Genomic DNA, 19,632 nt, shown 5'->3' with positions numbered 1-19,632 from the left:
TGTGGAGTGTAACATCCTAAAATTTTAATGATGAGTAAAGGAAGTTATGTTTAGTGATTTCGCGTAATTAATTAATATCGGGTAAGGAGCGGGTCTTGGACTTGGATTAATTGAGAGGGGTTAAATGAGAATGGGATTTCAGGGATATAAATACCCCCAAAATCCCAAAATATCTTCATTTTTCACCAAACTCCCTAACACTCCAAAAACACACACATACCACACTAACTTCGCCGCCGGACCGAAGGCAGATCCGGGCGGATCCGGCAGACCCGAGTGAGAGAGAGAGCGATTAGTGGTGATAAGCAAGTAAACGAGATCCAAACAAGCCCAAAAAGGTATGATTCTTGATCTTTGAAGTTTAAAGATCCAAGCTTTTTAGTGTATAAACGACCAAAAATGGTCGGGTAGCGTAGTGGGTGATATTGAACCATAGCAAGGGTGTTAAAATCGCTCGAAATGCCGATCAGAAACTAAAACAGCGGCTGCCTGGGCAACTTCGCCTTCATCTGGGCAACTTCGCCTTCAAAGCGACGAACTTCGCCTGCAAGCTAAGTTCGCCTGATGAACTTCGCCTGCAAGCTAAGTTCGTCTGATGGCAACTTCGCTGTAAAGTTAAGTTCGCCTAACTGGTAACTTCGTCTGAGGCCAAGTTCGCCTGATGACAACTTCGCCTGAAGCCAAGTTCGCCTGATGGCAACTTCGCTGTAAAGCTAAGTTCGCCTAGCTGGTAACTTCGCCTAAAGCTAAGTTCGCCTAAGGTTAACTTCGCCTAAAGTCAAGTTCGATTAGAAAATAAATTAAAAATCTAATGAAAAATGTGTTAAGACAGTTAATGGAAATAAAATTTTTCCAAGCTGACCTGGCAGCTCGACCACAGCCAGGGGCTCTGCCCCTTGGACCCTGCTAGGGGCTGCCGCCCTTAGACCCCGCTGCCAGGGGCGCTGCCCCCGGACCCCCGTTCGTTGTGGGTAGTAATTAAGACTAGAAAGATGTTATAAGTAGTGATAGTTAAATTGATATGTATACTTGTTATACAGTCAGCCGTGCACAACTGAAGAAAGGGATTACGATCAACGGAGAACGTAACCGTGTTCAGGTGAGTTTCTAGCCCCATTTATGTGTTACGTTTTCGGGGCTGTGTGCATACTCAATATGTTTGTTAATACACTTATCCTAAGAGATAAGTGTATGCCTTATGTGGATAATGTGAAATGTATGAATGATTGCTTGATAGTACGTGAACGATCTTCGGATATTGCACGTACTGTCAGGTTGTAACGCTATGTATAAGGTAAGTATGTTATGTATGTTTATGTGTATGAACATGATAGAGATAATAGAAGAAAGAAATGATAATGTATGGTTACGAAAAGGGTAACGAGCCCTACTAATACTCGAGGTATGATGTATGGTTGTATGGTAACGAAGAGGGAATCGAACCCTTCTAATATTCGAAAACTAGGGACCAGACCCTTATAATATCTGTGATGATAGGGACCAGACCCTTATAATATCTGTGATGTTAGGGAATCGAACCCTTCTAATATTCGAGAACTAGGGACCAGACCCTTATAATATCTGTGATGTTAGGGACCAGACCCTTATAATATCTGTGATGTTAGGGAATCGAACTCTTCTAATATTCGAGAACTAGGGACCAGACCCTTATAATATCTGTGATGTTAGGGACCAGACCCTTATAATATCTGTGATGTTAGGGAATCGAACCCTTCTAATATTCGAGAACTAGGTACCAGACCCTTATAATATCTGTGAGGTTATAGGGCGAAAGGCTCTTTAAAAAGTATGATTATGTATGTAAGGAAAGCATGAAGGTAAAAATGAACGTATGATTATGAATGTAAAGAAAGTATGAAAGTAAAAATTAAAGTAAAAGCACTTAGGTGTATATGAAAGAAAGTTAAGAGATTAAGTATGAAGCGTAAGAATGTATTGTATGATTATGTGATTAACTAGAACTCACTCAGCGTAGCTGACTTTTAGTATGCACGCAGGTGAGTAGGATGAGGCAGCTCGCTTGAGGAGACACATGGCACTGAACAAGAATCTGGCATCTGAAGACTTATGATGTTTTAATTTTAATGCTTTAATGTTGAAAGACAAAGGATGTTTTGAGACAAGTTATGAATTATGCAAAGTTTTATGAAATTTTTATATTCCGCGTAAATGTTTTAATTAACTCTGATATTTAGAACTGTGTTTATGAGTAAATCCAACACGAAAGTAGGGCTACCGGTAACGGGGCCTTACATGGAGCTACAAGACAGTTTCAGACACGGCTGGTTGAAGACAGGATGGATGTTGCATGTATATGTGAAGTTCAAGTCTGAAGATCACAGTGCAATCGAGTCCTACAAGAAGAAGCAAACAGAAGATCATCAGTTAAGAGGGAGTCTGTTGGTGCATGCTTTGTAATAGATGATCTTTTGTGTTTGTTAGAATTGAGAGCAATGGTCAAAGGGGAGTCTGTTGGTGCATTTTGTGACCGTCGCTATGCAATTCTGACCAGCGGAGACGCCATAGGCGAAGTTAGAACAACTTCGCCATAGGCGACGTTAGAACAACTTCGCCTACTGGCCCAAGCCCAAGCCCGCGAAGTTGGTTTATCTATATATATGTGTGTCTTGTTTAGGGTTTAGTATCCAGAAAGTTAGAATTTTGTGTGTTCAGTTCAATTGTCTAGAGAGAAACAGAGAGGGAGAGTCGTGTGGGACGACCCGAGGTAGAGCTCACCTCGGGTCGGTCGTGTCTTTGGTTGTGGTCGGTTTGTAACGTGGTTTGGTTTTATATAAAGGATCTGCAGATTCGTTTATCCCATTCGTGTGTTTGTTCGTGTGTTTGCTTATGTGTAATCGTGTTCTTCGTCTTCTACACCATTAAACGAGTCTAGGAGGATTCCGCACTCCTAGACCTCGTGCGGATCACGTATCGATCAGCGACGCTCGGGGGGACTTACACAAATAAAAAAATATATATGTGTGTCATTCTTGCGTTTGCGCAGAGGTCACGCTAACGTGAGCCCACATTTGATGTTACTCCGTCTCCTATGCTAAATACCAATAGCTAATTAAGGCATTATGGGTTTATTTATATATTTTATTAACGTTCATTTCTTTCTTTATATATTGCGTCGTTTTAGTAGGTGCTTTCAAATGAAGAGAAGAAATGGTTTAAAATCATTTCACTGTCACCAACTTGTAAACAGCTGCATCAAACATTTTCATCTTTTTTCAATAGTTAATTTAGTATAATTATATGGCACGTGAACAAAACTATTAGTTATATAACTGTTGATTCACAATCAAATCCACAATTTGTCAATTTTCTTAAAGATAAAAATAATAGTTTTCTTTTTTCTCGATAATTTCATACTACGTTATTACATAACTTTTTTTAATAGGGTTTGGAACTAGCTCCAATACGACAATACCCGAGTGAGCCTAAGACACGATGTCAACCGCTCATACTGATTTTGATGCTCCAAGCCTAACTCACCTAGGAACATCATCGAAGTGATTGGTTCATAATTTATGGATCAACTAGTCAGGTGAACGGTACTAAATCTCATTTTATGACCTAACGTTGTGTTAGTAGATGTGCTGAACTTGTAACTAGTCAACCATTAGAGGTTGATTGTGTATGACAAGTACAACTTTGTTGTTCAATAGGCCACAATAGTTTTGAGAGATGTTGCTCAACTTCTAGGCATGCCAAATTCTATATTATATGTTAGCTGAACCGTTGAGGATGGATAATATGTACATTTTCGACGCACGCTACTTATTTAGAGGGTGATAGTATTTATCAATTTTGTGTTATTAGAGACTTGTTACAAGGTTGTACCATCTAAAACTTGCTAGTGGTTTACTAGGTTACATGATGTTTGTGACCGTGTGTATGGCTTCATACTAAACTGTCTACACACTATCAAATATGTTACACAACACTAGTTTTTAATGTAGTGTTGTTTTTTTATAAGTGTATAAAAAATTGAAATTATGAGGTGCAATAACATATTTCTTCCTTCTTAACATATTGCCTGTTGTTGTGAAATAAAAACTAGTTTAGAAGAGCCGCGATGTAACTTGACAAGAAACCAATGTTATTTCTTGGCCCATAACGGGATAAGTAGGTGTAAAATAAGTTATGAACATAGATTTACTATATCTTATGAATCAAATAAGAGAACTTTACTAAAGATATTTAGACACAACATCAATGTCCCGCCATATAGGCAGGGTAGAATGTGTAACAAAACATTAAACAAATACGAAATGACACGTGAATATGTTTATCATATGTGACTATGTGAGTTTATGCCACGCATCACATAATATTATTATCAATAAAAGGACGGGTTTCTGCTAGTGAAAAGTGATACACGAGTATGGCCATGTAGCGTAGATGATGCATTTACGGACATATTAATATAATATAAACCAGTGATATGCAAGCAAAAGTGGTTACTGACATGTTGTCGCATATGTTATGGCTATGACAATGATGTCTTTCTTACATGGCTATAAGAGTATGTCACATAAACTGCTACAAAATACCAAATTCCTACCCTTCATCATGAACATATAAAGTTTTCTTTGAATCTCTATGTATATATACTTCAACCTAAGGATCTAAAAACTCACACACTTCACCTAAAGACACAGCACACCCCACTTGAGTCCATCTGTTGTAAGCTGTTATCTTGTTCATGTTGTTTTTGGTTACACAAAAGGTGAATAATTGAATCATAAAACAGAAATATTGATAATCTTTACTCAGTGAAAGATTCATAAAAACTTATGTTTTTTTTTCTTCTATTTATGCAGTATATCAGCCATGAATGTTAATAATGTTCCTAATGAAACACCAGTGAAACTTGAGGCTTGTGCTTAATAAATGTACTTTAATCTCTAAATAATTTGGATATTATTAATTACAATTTGAATTTTCAGGGGAAGGTAATTGCAATTATAGTATGTTGGATTCTTGGATTTGGAACTTTGGTGTCATGGAATAGTATGTTAACCAAAGGAGACTACTACTATGTGTTGTTTCCAGTAAGTAAAAGAGTTAAAAGATTAATAAAGTTAATAGCTATTTGGGAATTTGGAATACAAAAAATTTAAAATAATTTTTATTGTATAGGATTATCATCCATCAAGAGTACTTACACTTGTCTACCAGCCGTTCGCCTTAGGAACATTGGCTTTACTTGCGTATAACGAATCAAAAATCGACACTAGGAAACGTAACATTGCAGGATACATATTGTTCTTTTTATGCACTCTAGCCCTCATTGTGGTAAGCCAAATTATGTTTTTTTTAGTTACTAGAAAATATTGTTATAAACATGTTCTTAGACGGATTTAGTTTCTTCCGGGAAAGGTGGAATTGGAAGTTATATCGGTATATGCATCTTTGCCGCTGGTTTTGGTGTAGCTGATGCACATGTTCAAGGTGGAATGACCGGAGATTTGGCTTTCACGAAGCCAGAATTTATCCAAGTAAGATTTGGTGTTGCCAGAACACAACTCGTATATCTAAACGTGTCAAACGGGTTGGCGTGTTATAAATTATAATCAAGTTGTAAATGTGTTGATTGGGTTGGTGGGTAGTAAAGAATGTGTTAAACAGGTTAGTGGGTCGACATGTTTAACTATACAGGTTAAAAAAATTACCCCGAACACAACCTATTTAATTAGACAGGTCAACCCAAACAAAACCTATATTTTTTTTATCTGTGTAAAAAAAAAAGAACAATCAATCCCAGACACTTTTAAGTTGTGTGACCCTTACACGTCCTTTGAACACATTTATCTACATGTGTCAAACGGGTTGGCATGTAATAATCATGTCGTAAACATTTTTAATCGGGTAGGTGGGTTACAAAAAATAGGTTGAACAAGTCATAAACGGGTTAGTGGGTCAACTTGTATAACTAAATGGGTTAAACAAGTCAACCCGGACACAAGCCGTTTAAACCAGTTATCTAGACGTGTCAAACGGGTTGGCGGTAATAACTAAGTTGTAAACCATTTTAATGGGGTCGGTGGGTTGCAAAAAATGGTTTAAACGGGCCTTATAAGGATTAGTGGTTGACGTGTTTAAATAAACAGGTTGGCGGGTCAACCTGTTTAACTAAACGAGTTAAACAAATCAACTAAACATGAGTTTTTGAATTAAATTGGTCAACTTGAACACGACTTGTTCTTGAACGGGTTAGATATACCAACCCATTATTTTCGATTAGTGTCCGAAATTACCACCCCTGCTGAAAATACATATGTTTTGTTTTCGCAGTCTTTTTTTGCTGGTTTAGCAGCATCGGGTGCTCTAATCTCTGGCTTAAGGCTAATTACAAAAGCCGCTTTTGATAAATCTTCTGACGGTCTTCGAAAAGGGACTAGTAAGTGTCACTAGTATTATCAAAGATTCAAATACAAACTCCAATCTTTAATCTTGATATATTTTTTTTCTGTAGTGTTATTCCTTGCAATCTCTACATTCTTCGAGTTTCTATGCATTTTCCTCTACGCATTCGTGTTTGCTAAATTACCAATTGTGAAGTATTATCGCGCTAAAGCAGCGCACGAAGGCTCAAAAACTGTTGCATCTGATCTGGCTGCAGCAGGCATCCAAACTGATCCAAACCAAAGATTAACTTTCTACACTTTCCTTCAAGTGTTTAATGAAATTATTCTTTAAGTTTTTAAGAGAAAATCGATCACTTTTTTTTTTGTGTTTTCGCAGGCTGATGTTGATGCTAAGGTTCCCGGACGATTGAGCAACAAAGAGCTGTTGTTGAATAACATAGATTACGCGCTTGATATGTTCTTGCTACATGTTGTCACCCTGTCCATTTTCCCTGGCTTCTTGTATGAAAATACAGGAAAACATAGTTTGGGCTCATGGTAAATTTTTTTAAAACCAATCTAGAATGTGTTTCTTCAATTAAAAGTCATGCATTAGAGTCTACACAACGGTCACAAGATAATATAATCAAACAGGTTGACTTTGTTTGTGTTTTGTGCCAAACTGGTCAAATCCATAAGTTAAAAGGTCAAATCCATAACAAGTTAATAACTGTGCTTGTTAACTAACTAAGCGACAAAACTCACCACTTTGCGGCGAAGCAACGAAGTCAGTCGGTTGGTATCGGTTAGGTTCATGATGTGAATTCAGTTGCATCTGTTAGGTTCATGACGATACCGGAACTAAGGCTTTAAAATAATATCGTGAACACCTAAATACCAAAAAATAAAATATTTTTTAAAATAAAAGTTAATGTCTTGATGGCATGGCATTGGTAAACCCCACTAGTTGACCCGAATTTGCTATTGGTTAGGTTTGTGACGGTATCGTAACTAAACCCAATGGTAAATCAAAAAACAAATTCTAGGCACCCACATTTAGAAACCAAATATAAAAAACAAATAAAAAAAATTAAAACGTAACTTTGTGGCATGCTGACCATGCCTATTAATCTCATGTATAATGTCTACAACCTCTTGGTTTATTAAAAAACAATATATTATTGAACTTATTGTAATACAGTATTATTTTTGCAAACTTAAGTAAGACATTAGTTATTTGTATTTTTTAAAGAACCAAAGAAACGGTTGAAACGGGTGATGTAACATGTAACTTTAAACGTTTTATAAAAACTTACTGCGTCAACTGGATTTGTTTCAATGCTAACTTTATCACTTACGACATTATCAAGAGATTTCCCAAAACTACGTAGTGCACCACTAAATTGTCATGTGCCTGTAATAGTGACTCTTGTCCTTTTGAGTTCTCAGTTCTCACGTCCTCCATTGATTATACAAGTAATAACCACTGAAACCTGCAACTTATAAACCCATTACCTTTACGGGAGACAAGAGATTTACCATAAAAACTCACTAAAGTTGTAAATATATAATTATACTATTATTTTGAAGATATTTTCAATACCATTAGTTGTGAATCTAACAATGTTATATTCAAAGATATCCACTCGTTCTAATTGTAATGTACAACACTTCGGATCTCATAGCAAGATACATTCCTCTAATCAAACCTATAAAGCTTGAATCGCGGAAATGGCTAATTAATGATTGCTATAATATCGCGTTTCTTGTTCATCCCCGCTTTCTATTTCACTGCCAAATTTGGTGATGAGGGTTGGATGATTATGCTTATATCTTTGCTCGGATTAACAAATGGCTATCTCACAGTATGTGTTATGACGGTAGCTCCCAAAGGTTGCACGGTGAGTCAATATTACACAAAGTTTTTTTTTTTCTTTTTTTTTTTAACTTTTATTAAATCCTTTTGTATAGTTTATCCATAGATTGTGTTTGATGCACACACGCTTTCTTTAGGGTCCAGAGGCAAACGCTTTAGGAAACATTTTGGTGTTGTTTCTTCTAGGAGGGATATTTTTAGGTGTCGCTCTTGATTGGCCATGGTTAATTGGCAATGGAAGCTTTTGAGTAATAAACTCTTGTTTTCATCGCTTAACTAAATGTAGTTTGTGTTTTTGTTCTTGATTGTTTTTTGATAGTTGTAAACCAAAGTCTTTGGTCCCATGAAGGTTGAAGATGTTTATAGTAATGGTGTTGCCAAGTTACATATCGATGGTGTTTATAGATACTATGCTTTCAAATATTCGAAAAATTGTAAACTTTTATTTTATATATATATATATATAATTCATAGATGTCTATTGTATAGAAAAAATTTAACTTGCTTTCTCTGTTATGTTATTTTATTGCTGTTTGATTACTTCCTAAACCACAGAAGAGTTAGAAATCATAAAAACCTTACTATATATCTTTCATTAATTTATATCACTCTAATGAACAATATATGAATTATATGATAACATAAGGCCATAAGCGAACAACCATGATTCATTGTAAAACCAAGTGTTTTGGTGTGGTGGGTGCATCATTCTTGTCCACATCGCCATGCTTTGAGGAAGATGCACCCCCAGGCCCCATTTAAGTAGCGAGCTGAAGGATTTGATGGTGGGACCAACTACAAATTCAACCAATCAAAATAGCACATTTAAATTTTTATTAAAAAAAGATTAAAAGATAGTTTTTTGGTTAACCATTACACCCCACTTACACCAATTTTAGAGCCTAAATTAACAAACACCCCCCCCCCCCCCTTTCTGCATGGTGACATTTTTTTATTAGGTAGCCCCTTTTACAACACTCAGTCTAATGGTTTTAATTGCCATTATGTATTAATTGATATTATTTATTTACTGTAATGGTTAAAATTATTGAAGAAGCTATGATGAGAAAGATAATAGCAATCCCATAACAATATTAATAACAAACTTGGTGCGTTCCCTTCTTCATATAGCCTTTGAGTGGCCCCCTTTGTAAGAAGGTGGCGATGTGGCATTCACTATGATATCATCCCATCCCATCCCATCCCATCCCATCCCATCCCATTTGCTAGGTGTTTTCCTTTCTTGTGATGAGTTTTTCTTTTTTGGGCTAACATACCCATCCCATTTGGGTATGTTGTTCGGCCAATTGTTTCATAGACAAGAAAAGACATAACAGAGAAACATGACCATTGGTTAAAAAACGATCAATTCTTAGTCCTAATTTTAATGATTGTTATTTGCAATGATAAGAGGAAATTTCATCCATCTCTCTCTCTCTCTAGAGTTTCAATCAAAGTTACACATTAACATAAGTTTTGAATGCATATTAATATTATACAATAATCTTGATCCGAGAGCATCAATGAAAGCTTATCTCTAATCTAAATTTCAAGTTTGAATTTCAAGGATTTCTTTTAGTTATCTTTTACTTTGGTTGGTTGGCATTTAATGCTTATCTTTTACTTTGTTATTATCTCTACGTGTTTTTATAAGTAGGCCAAGGGGAATTTGGGTATGGAATAGTTAGTTGTTTTCATTGAGTTTTATTTTAATTATAAGAAACTGATTACGGTATTTGATTAATTATAAAGTGTCGTTAGCTATTGATCGCTTACAAAACTACATCAAATCTTCAAACATGATATGAAAATAATACATAATTTTGTAAGTTTATAGGGAATTATACGAAACTAACTAGGAGAACGGGTTATAAAATAACTTTATCATCTTTTAAATTTCCAATAAATCTATAAATTTTAAAAATAATCTTATTCAAAACACCTTCTTAAGGATGGTAATGAATCAAATATTGATAATCTTAATTCCAATACATGTCTCTAATGTTTCAGGTTTCGGTACGGCAATCATACAAACGCCTTTTTTTCCCAACCTTGTACCTTCTTACTTTAATCTAATGTTTAGTTATTTTAAACAACCTTTTTTTTAAAGAAAAATGAAAAATTAATTTATTACTTTTTTTTACCAAAGATAATAAATACATAAAAGTTATTTGAATAAATTGATGATGTCTCATAGAATCATGCCCACTGTTTTCCCGGCGAGGCCATAGACTGAAACATCGATTATCTCACTTTTGAATTTGATTTGGTCAATATTAATTAATATTTTAAAATTCCACAACATCTTTCATCATCAACAGATTCCGTTTTCTTTGAATCTCTGAATCTATTAATATAATATATTTCAACCTAATTGTCTAAGAAAGTAAGAGGGTGTGTTTCCAATTTTTACCTTTTATTTTTATTCACACACTTCACCTTAACACACTCAACTCCTCAGAGTATTCTTGTTTATTCAAAAGTTCAAATCTTTTTTCCAGATTCCATGTGGGTTTTTCAGAAAGACTCCGTCCCATTATAAATGTTCTAGTTTGACTTTTCAATTTTTTCTTTTGCAATCTTGACCGTAAATACTTTTTTTCGTATCATATAATACTTGATGAAAATTATATCAATGTAAAATACATTTAAAACCCAATCTATTCATATATTTTACATCAAGTATTATATAACACAAACAAAATTATTGTCGGTTAAAGTTAAACAAAAACGACTTGAAAAACCAAACTATGACACTTGTAATAGGACGGAGGGAATATTTGATAAGATAATATTTTTCATGTAAAGATTCTATGAAACTTATGTTTTTTTCTATGTTTATGCAGCATGTCAACCATGAATCTTGATGATGAAACACCACATAAACTTGAGGTTTGTGCCTTTTGATTTTTTATCATGTCCACAATCTTTGGGGCCTTAATGTGGCAAATAATTGGAGTTTGAAGTCTAAATATTGAATTTTCAGGGGAGAGGCATTGCAATTGTGGTGTGTTGGATTCTTGGATTAGGATGTTTGGTGGCATGGAATAGTATGTTAACCATAGGTGACTACTACTATGTCTTGTTTCCAGTAAGTTAAAAGATTCAACATTAATTAATTAAATTATTTACTTTTTATATATATGTTTTGGGCATTTGGAAAAGGGCTGTTCACGAGCCGAGCCAGGGTGGCTTCGAGCTCGAAATTTTGGGCATTTGGAATACATAAAGTTAGTAACTTTTAGTGTTTATTTTCTTGCTTGTTCTATAGGATTATCATCCAGCTAGAGTACTTACGCTTGTCTACCAGCCGTTTGCGTTGGGAACAATGGCGTTACTTGCGTATAACGAATCGAAAATCGATACTAGGAAACGCAACATTGCAGGATACATATTGTTCTTTTTATGTACTCTAGACCTCATTGTGGTAAGCAAGATTTGGGCCTTAGCAATTGGTTTCTTGGAAAAATCAATTAAACAAACAATTGACCTAACTTGTTTATAAAAATAACCTTCGCCTTTTTTTTTGAACTATAAATATTGACTATTACATATGATTAAATCCAATCAAAACGCGCCACGTGTCTCAAGATTATGTACTCATTTGCGCAAATGGGGTCCAGCGCGCGTCAATCAAAAGCGTGTGGCTGTCAAATCGATAATTTAAAAAAAAATAAAAAATAGGCAATGGCCGTTTTGGTAAAACATTTGGTCAATTGTTTATTCTAGTGGTTTTTGCTTTCGTTTATTCAAGAAAACATTGTTCTCAAGTAACATGTTGACAGGTGGATATAGCTTCATCCGGGAAAGGTGGAATCATAAATTGCATTTGCATATGCATTTTTGTGGCGGGTTTTGGTATAGCTGATGCCCATGCTCAAGGTGGAATGGTTGGAGATTTAGCCTTCATGAAACCCGAATTCATCCAAGTTAGATTCAAAACCAGGTCCTTTGTTTTTTTGTGCAACTCTTCAAAATTACTGAAAGTATAAACGTTCCGGTTTTGCAGTCTTTTTTTGCTGGTTTAGCAGCGTCAGGCGCTCTAACCTCGGGCTTAAGGCTAATTACAAAAGCCGCTTTTGATAAATCTTCGAATGGTCTACGAAAAGGGACTAGTAAGTGTTATACTCAGTACAAAGTTTGAGCGACATTAAGCAAATTTCAATATGGTTTTGTTAAAGTCGCTCAAACTTTGTTCTGGCGGCGAAAAAGCATTTAAGTTTTAATCTTCTTTTCTGCAGTGTTATTCCTTGCAATCGCTACATTCTTCGAGTTTCTATGCATTTTTCTCTACGCATTCGTCTTTGCTAAATTACCAATTGTCAAGTATTATCGCGCTAAAGCAGCACGTGAAGGCTCAAAAACCGTTGCTTCTGATCTTGCTGCAGCAGGCATCCAAACAGATGCAAACCAAAGAGTAACTTTCAAATTTCCTTTAAAGAGATTTGTAAATCATTCTCAAGTGTTTAAAACAAAACTGTTTTCTTTTTTCTTTTTTTTGCAGGCTGAAATTGAAGCTAAGGCTCCCGGCCGATTGAGCAACAAACAGCTGTTGATCAAGAAACTCGATTACGCACTGGATTTGTTCTTTATCTATGTCCTCACACTCTCCATTTTCCCGGGCTTCTTGTTTGAAAACACAGGAACTCATAGTTTGGGCTCTTGGTAATAATTTCTCATAAAACCAATCTAGAATGTGTTTTTTTTTTCAAAGTCCTTGTTTTAACAATTATATTTTTCGTAGGTACCCTCTCGTTTTAATCACAATGTACAATGTTTGGGATTTTATAGCAAGATACATTCCTCTAATCGAATGTATTAAGCTTGAATCACGAAAGTGGCTGATGATTGTTATATTATCACGTTGCTTGTTCGTTCCCGCTTTCTATTTCACTGCAAAATATGGTGATCAAGGCTGGATGATTTTGCTTATATCTTTGCTTGGATTAACAAATGGTTATCTTACTGTATGTGTCATGACTGTAGCCCCTAAAGGTTGCTCGGTAAGCCAATAGTACACTAAAAAGGTTATATATAATTTAGTGTAGTTTATTCACATAATGTGATTTTGGTGTGAATCTTTTCAGGGTCCAGAGGCAAACGCTTTAGGGAACATTATGGTGGTGTTTCTTTTAGGAGGAATTTTCTTAGGCGTCGCTCTTGATTGGCTATGGATAATTGGTAATGGAAGCTTTTGATTAGCAAATTCTTGGTGACGGTTGACTCAAATGTTTTGTCACTTTTTTGTTTATATTTTTGATCCTTGTGAAACCGAAGAGTCTTGTCGTTAGCGCACCGATGATCGAAGATGTTTAAACTTGTGGCATTTCCAAGTCATATATATATATATATGTTGGTTATTTACGTATACAGGTTATGCTTTTAAAAAATATAGTAACTTTTATATGTTGTCTCATCTTATTTATGTTGAGTTATGATGTGAATGCAATATATTTCTTATGGAAAGTCATTTATACCCTTGGGTTAACAAGAAAAATTAACGGAGTTAACGATTCGAACGTAATTAGCATTAAGTAGAAACCTCGATGGCCTAAATGCAAAAAAAAAAAAAACTTTATGAACGAAAGTCACATTATTAATCAAACCCTAAGAACGATTTTGGCACTTAAATCTTTTATTCACTACAAATTTGCATATCTTGAATATATCTATCAAAAACAATTTTAGTATTGAAGCGAACATGTAACTCAACCAAAATACAAAGATAAAAAAGGATTGTTTAAAAAAAACAATAAATAATAAAGAATGCATCTAATCATTTTATTGAGAATTTTAAAAGGATTTTTTTTAAAAAAACAATAAAAATAAATTGGGTAGCTTGGAATCAGGTAGTTGCTCCGGTTCGTAAAGGGGGTTCAGGACTCGGGTCGCTCAAAGAAACAAATCTTGCCCTGCTCACGAAATGGTGGTGGAGGTTTAAAAATGATAAGGATGCACTGTGGAGAAAAATTATATGGGCAATACATCACTCAGAGAGGTCGTGGTCGTTCATTCCGGCTAAGGTTTCCGTACCGGGTCCATGGAAGCATATTGTGAACGTAAACAAGGAACTTCTACCTCTTGAAATTGATTTGAAAAAAATGACCAGTAATGAGGTAAAGGATGGGATGAATACTTTGTTTTGGTTTGACAACTGGCGGGGAGATACTCCTTTTTTTATAGGTTCCTTCTGCTTTTGAGTTGAAAACTTGGAGACAAGAAAGGGCTGTCTTGTTTCGGATCGGTTGCGGATGTTTAATAATGAAGTATGTGGCCAGTGGGGTTGGAGTAGACAGCCAACAAGGTTAGATGAGATGGATGAATTTAGGAGCCTTTTATTAGCTTGCCAACCAGTTGTTTTGAGTGAGGGGTCGGATCGACTAATGTGGGGTCTTGATAAAGGAAAAGGGTTCTCGGTTAGAAGTATGAAGTACGAGATCGAGGATCTTGGAAATACGGGCGATAACTTTGTTTTGGAATGGAATAATTGGGTCCCAAAAAAGGTTGTCATTCACGCATGGAGAATGGAAATGGAACGTATCCCGGTTATTGTTGTCATTCACGCAATCGAGGCGTCAGCATGCCGAAAACCTTTGGTTTTTAGATTTTATGTTGACCGAAAACCGTTGTTGACCAAAATTGACCAAAATCATGCTTATTGACAGAAATCGTTTATGTTGACCGAAATCACATTATATTGACCGAGTTCTCAGTTTGTTAACCAGAATTTGGTTTTGGATAGACTGTTTTGATTGGGAAGTTGACTTTGATCATTTTGGCTATAATATTATATTATTACTTTATTAAATGGATCTAACTTGGGTCGTTTGGTGCAGATTATGGTTGATCAAGTTCCTTTGAAGTTTGTGGAATCTCATAACCCAGCTGGATACCTGTTTGATCCACCTCCAGCTCATAAAGAATTTAAGTCAATGATAATTGGTCTCAGCATGTGCAAACTCTTTCTCTTTGGCAATGAGGTGAGGAAAAAGGGGCACCAAAAGGAACAAAGGTCACCATATTGTGGGATCTCCAAAAGCGCAATGAAAAGACGAGCAAAAAGACATGAACACGAGAAAGAGTCAAGATCTAGTGCGTGGGGCCAAAATGTGGTCACAGGGAATGATGGACCCGCATTACGTGCAAAGAAAAGTCAAAACGAACCCGAATCAGGATCTGGTTGGGGTCAAAAAAGGACCCAATTTCTGTGCCAGATGGATCAATTGAAAAGGGTCAAGAAGTGGGTAAACAGAAACCAGGTTCGTGGGGTTGGAACCGTAAGGCTGGAGCGTTACGAGAAGCATATGCACATATTGTTGGCAGACCATGATAGAAGAAAGCGATAAACCAATGGGGGAGATTGTTAGAGTATATTTGTGGTTTATACTTTGCTTTAAGGGGTTTATTGTAGTTTATGGTTTTGTTAGTGATAACCGAAATCCATATAGGCAGGGGCGGACCCACATGGTAGGGTCGGGGTCCCGGGACACCAATGTTTTTTAAAATTTACTTAGAAGCGGTGTATTAATTTTTTTAAGGACCCCATAAGAATTATTATTTGGAACCCATATAACTAATATTGATGTGGCTTGGTGGATACTTCCTTGTTTTTCCCGTGAAAGTGAAAGGTTGCAAGTTCAATCCCTACAACCCTTGAATTTTGCTGTTTTTCTTTTCTGTTTTTCCTTCCCAGCGCTATTTTTTATGCTATTTTTTCCTTTCTTTTAAACCTACTAAATATTAATTGTTGTTTTTCTTTTTTTTTTTCTTAATGGTTTTATGTTTTAAGTGTTTGAAGTCATTCACTTTGGGCTTCAGACTTTGCAACAAACATATTTATGAATTTATAATACATTTTTTTTCTCATCTTGAATGACATCATGTATTATGTGTTTTATTATGACTTTGTTTTTTTGATATGTTTCTTGTATCGACCCGACCCAAACAACAACCGACCCGATAATTTTGAACACCGAAAAATGGGACCCCGTTGGCCAAAAATCCTGGGTCCGTCACTGCATATAGAGATTTCGTTGGGCTTTTGGGTTTTGGATTTTGTATGGGCTTAGCCTTATGTGGCTTGTAAATACACTATATATAGTCATGTTTATTATTGTTCGGGGTTAGACATCACAAGTATTATCATTGTAATCGGTCTTGTTCAAGGGACTTAAGCACCCGACGTAATATACGTGTGCTTTGAAGTCATACTATCATGTTCATCATTCTTATTTCATATTTGGTCTTGAATTACCACATAGTTAGCTTCCGCCTAACAACGTGTATACTTGATATTATATTGAAAGATCCATCCACGGGACTTACAAAAGCAGTTACTACTTCACAATTTTTGGTTGACAACCGGAAAACGCATGGTTAGGGTTATGGGTTTTTCTATTCGTTATAAAATTCATGGGCGAGCCATTCAAGACGTCAAGTACATGGTTAGAGGTGTAAAAGAGCAAAGCCAAGCCGTGGCCAAGCTCACCTGTGCTCAAGCTCCGTTCAGTTAAGTTATGAGTTGAGCTCAAGTTTGGCTCGTTTTAAGCTATATATATGTATTTTTTTCATAATTTATTATATAATAATATTGTAATGGTATATTTTAACATATTAAATAAAAAATACATAAATAATATGCTTGTGACCTCTACTTGAGTTCAATAACTCAAATAAGTGAAACTCAGACTCAGACTCATTTATTATACAAACTTATTATTAGGCTTGAACTTGTTTAAGTTTGACTCAAGTCTAGCTTTTAACAAACTGATCTATGGTAACTCACGGACAACTCAACTTGTGATTCGTAATGATTCATGCTTTTAAAATGTAAAATTATAAGTACTTACTATTTTAAACTAAAAAAAGGTAATCAAGTTATAGGTAAATGATTCGTTTTATTGTTTTAACAACAATTTGAAAAAGTTTAAGTAAGTTTAATAGTAGTTTAAATAAAGAACCTATTATTTTTGAATGAGAGACGATCCCAACTTCCTAAGTGTAAACTTATCGTGTTCGGGGCTATGTGTATTGTTAACTTATCGACACCCTTAGATTCACCTAGATGGGCGTTGAATCGAAAATCGAACTTGCGTCTCCAAATGGTCCATGGAAGCCGAGAAATCATTAAATATCAAAAACATAATAAGCGTTAGGTTTAGAACAAGTATTGATTGACGGCGATGGAGGTGGGAGAGGAGGGCGGCGTAGAATCACAATCACAACACCATCATATTAAGAAGAGGGCTCTCAAGAACAAAGCACTCTCTGTTTCTTTCAATCAAAAGGACCTCAGGTATTGTATTATGATAGCTAAGCTAGTATATATTGATCAAGTAATAGCTAGCTCATAACAAACTAGTAAATGAATATTATGCTATGTAACTTGTGTTGATCGTAATTCGTTTCTTGGTGAGGGGAATCCTATACAGTTACTTATTACTACTCGAATATTATTTGCTTCAACTGTATGCATTGCAACTAGACTTTTTGAGAGTCTATCTGCACGTTTGACCCGTTTAGCTATTTTGCTGTTTAATTCAAATCGATCCATCTACACTCTAATTGTTAAATGATGTATTATTATTATTATTATTATTATTATTATTATTGTATAGTGATTTCGTGACCGGATTCCACAAACGAAAGAAGAAGAGACGAAAGGAAGCACAGAATCTGCAACAGGAAGCCTTGCGCCGCAAACGCATTGAGTTGCGCAAAAAGGTACTCTTATATGTATATGCATATAATTAGAATTCAGATATTGATTAAATATGCATCTTCATTACAAACTCTTTTATTACTATGAAATTAATCCAGTAATGCACACATATCATGTTTTAAAACGCTTTCTTGATTTTTTTTACTTCATTGCAGAGAAAACTAGATAGAGAGTTTGTTTTGTATGGTGGAGCTCCACCTGGTCAAGATGGTCAATCTAATGAAAATGATGAAGTCAATGAAGAAGAAGATGATGAACAAGACAACATTGATGATGATAATAGTGATGATGATCCAACATCAGTTTCTGGTACATGCACAACTTGTGTTTATACAGTTAAAGTTTGAAGCTTTTAAGAAGATTTTAAGTAACTAAGATGTGTTTCTCTATGACGTGCAAAGCAGATGACATCAAACGTTATTTTAACTTGAATCTAGAGGTGGAAAATGGGCTGGTTGCATAACGGGTCTAAAGGGGTCATATGAGTCGGGCTAATTTTTTAAATATTAAAAAAAAAATATTTTTGCGATAATCTGGGTTGAAAATTTTCCAATTGACCTGTTTAATTATTTTATGGGTCAATATTGCCACACCTAATATGACCCGTTAAAGATAAACATAATAATCCAATTGATCTGTAATCATAAAATGGGTGAAAATTTGCATGCCTACATTTGACTTTTTTTGACCTGTTAAAGATAAACATAATTCAAATTGACTTGTTGATCATTAAACGGGTTAAAAACTGTCACGCCTAAATTTGATTGGTATGTTCTTATACACCATCATATATATAAATTTGTAATACCATAAATGCCCTCAAAAGAAATTCTATGCAAAAAGCCCTTTATATTGGGGCAGAAGACTATCTTCATTCTTTTGCTGTCCGGGTAAAATGGGCATTTACCATTTTGCAATGGCTGGTTTTTTTAGCCTCATCTGAATTATCTTTTTGTTGATCATAGGAACAAAAGTGTATGACACTGGTAATGTCAAGGTCATGGTGACAACAAGTGAGATCTCTCGTGAGGACAACCCTGCTGAAGTACCCAAATTACCTCTAGGGTCGGAAAAGAAGTCGAATTTGCAAGTGATAAAGAAGAAACCTTTCAAGAAAGTTGAGAGAAGACGATCTCGCCCAAAGACCTTAACTAAACGGGATAAAAGAAAGGGCAAGAATAAGGTTGAAAAGAGGCGTTAAAAGTTTTATATTTTTTCGAAATTTATCCTTTGTAGCTTTGAATTGGTCAAAATGACGTGAGTTGTATGCAGACTACTACTATTTATGCATAGGCTACAAGATTTGTGCATTCTTTTCGTTATTGCTTATGTTAAGTTGATAGCAAAAGAGATTTCTTGTTTCCAGCAGTTGTGCAATAGTGGACTTGTACTTTATGCATTAACAGTTGTCCATGGAGTTAAGTTGGTAGGTTGCCAAGTTTGAGTTGGTGGGTTGAATTTATCAACCCTGCCTCAACCTATACAGCTATTCGTGTGGTATCATGCCGAACCCACTTAAAATTGTGTCGTGTTTCAGATTGACCTATTTTATGTTCAATGTACGAATATGAGTGCTATCTAGAGACTTGGTTACACTTTAAACAATTAATTATTCCGTTTCATATGAACCCTTTTTGTAATTTTTGTTATTTTAGTAT

At 35.3% G+C, this 19,632-nt stretch overlaps 2 protein-coding genes and 1 pseudogene across 3 annotated transcripts; all 3 read left to right on the top strand.

Moving 5' to 3' along the window:
• The first annotated feature begins 4,943 nt into the window (after positions 1–4,943).
• LOC143588433 (equilibrative nucleotide transporter 3-like) lies at positions 4,944–8,531 on the top strand (annotated as a pseudogene).
• Positions 8,532–11,085: 2,554 nt separating this feature from the next.
• LOC143588432 (equilibrative nucleotide transporter 3-like) lies at positions 11,086–13,598 on the top strand. Of its 2 annotated transcripts, XM_077069435.1 has the most exons (9): positions 11,086–11,145; positions 11,240–11,344; positions 11,525–11,680; positions 12,039–12,182; positions 12,263–12,368; positions 12,495–12,670; positions 12,758–12,918; positions 12,998–13,256; positions 13,341–13,598. In XM_077069435.1, the coding sequence occupies exons 1-9, from the start codon at positions 11,101–11,103 to the stop codon at positions 13,449–13,451; spliced, it is 1,263 nt and encodes a 420-aa protein (XP_076925550.1). In that variant the 5' UTR covers positions 11,086–11,100; the 3' UTR covers positions 13,452–13,598. The 2 variants fall into 2 exon arrangements, with proteins under 2 accessions (XP_076925550.1, XP_076925549.1); XM_077069434.1 differs by having other exon boundaries at positions 12,495–12,918.
• Positions 13,599–17,387: 3,789 nt separating this feature from the next.
• On the top strand, positions 17,388–19,366 carry LOC143588434 (uncharacterized). Its single transcript, XM_077069436.1, has 4 exons — positions 17,388–17,548; positions 17,871–17,976; positions 18,130–18,283; positions 18,940–19,366. Exons 1-4 carry the CDS (start codon positions 17,436–17,438, stop codon positions 19,173–19,175), a joined length of 609 nt encoding a protein of 202 aa, XP_076925551.1. The 5' UTR covers positions 17,388–17,435; the 3' UTR covers positions 19,176–19,366.
• The last annotated feature ends 266 nt before the right edge of the window (positions 19,367–19,632 follow it).

Source organism: Bidens hawaiensis, unplaced genomic scaffold (genome assembly GCF_021521415.1).
Source record: "Bidens hawaiensis isolate Kalapana, Puna unplaced genomic scaffold, B.hawaiensis_p1.1 tig00036372_1, whole genome shotgun sequence".
NCBI classification, from domain to species: Eukaryota; Viridiplantae; Streptophyta; class Magnoliopsida; order Asterales; family Asteraceae; genus Bidens; species Bidens hawaiensis.
This window is presented reverse-complemented; position numbering and strand designations above follow the sequence as displayed.

What these genes read in the sequence shown, in the direction of transcription:
- LOC143588432 (XM_077069434.1), top strand. Translation starts at nt 11,101, where the DNA reads ATGTCAACCATGAATCTTGATGATGAAACACCACATAAACTTGAG. An exon ending in TGAAACCCGAATTCATCCAA is followed by an intron (nt 12,183 to 12,262) that starts GTTAGATTCAAA and finishes CCGGTTTTGCAG; the next exon opens with TCTTTTTTTGCTGGTTTAGC. An exon ending in ACTCATAGTTTGGGCTCTTG is followed by an intron (nt 12,919 to 12,997) that starts GTAATAATTTCT and finishes TATTTTTCGTAG; the next exon opens with GTACCCTCTCGTTTTAATCA.
- LOC143588434 (XM_077069436.1), top strand. Translation starts at nt 17,436, where the DNA reads ATGGAGGTGGGAGAGGAGGGCGGCGTAGAATCACAATCACAACACCAT. An exon ending in GCATTGAGTTGCGCAAAAAG is followed by an intron (nt 17,977 to 18,129) that starts GTACTCTTATAT and finishes ACTTCATTGCAG; the next exon opens with AGAAAACTAGATAGAGAGTT. An exon ending in TGATCCAACATCAGTTTCTG is followed by an intron (nt 18,284 to 18,939) that starts GTACATGCACAA and finishes TGTTGATCATAG; the next exon opens with GAACAAAAGTGTATGACACT.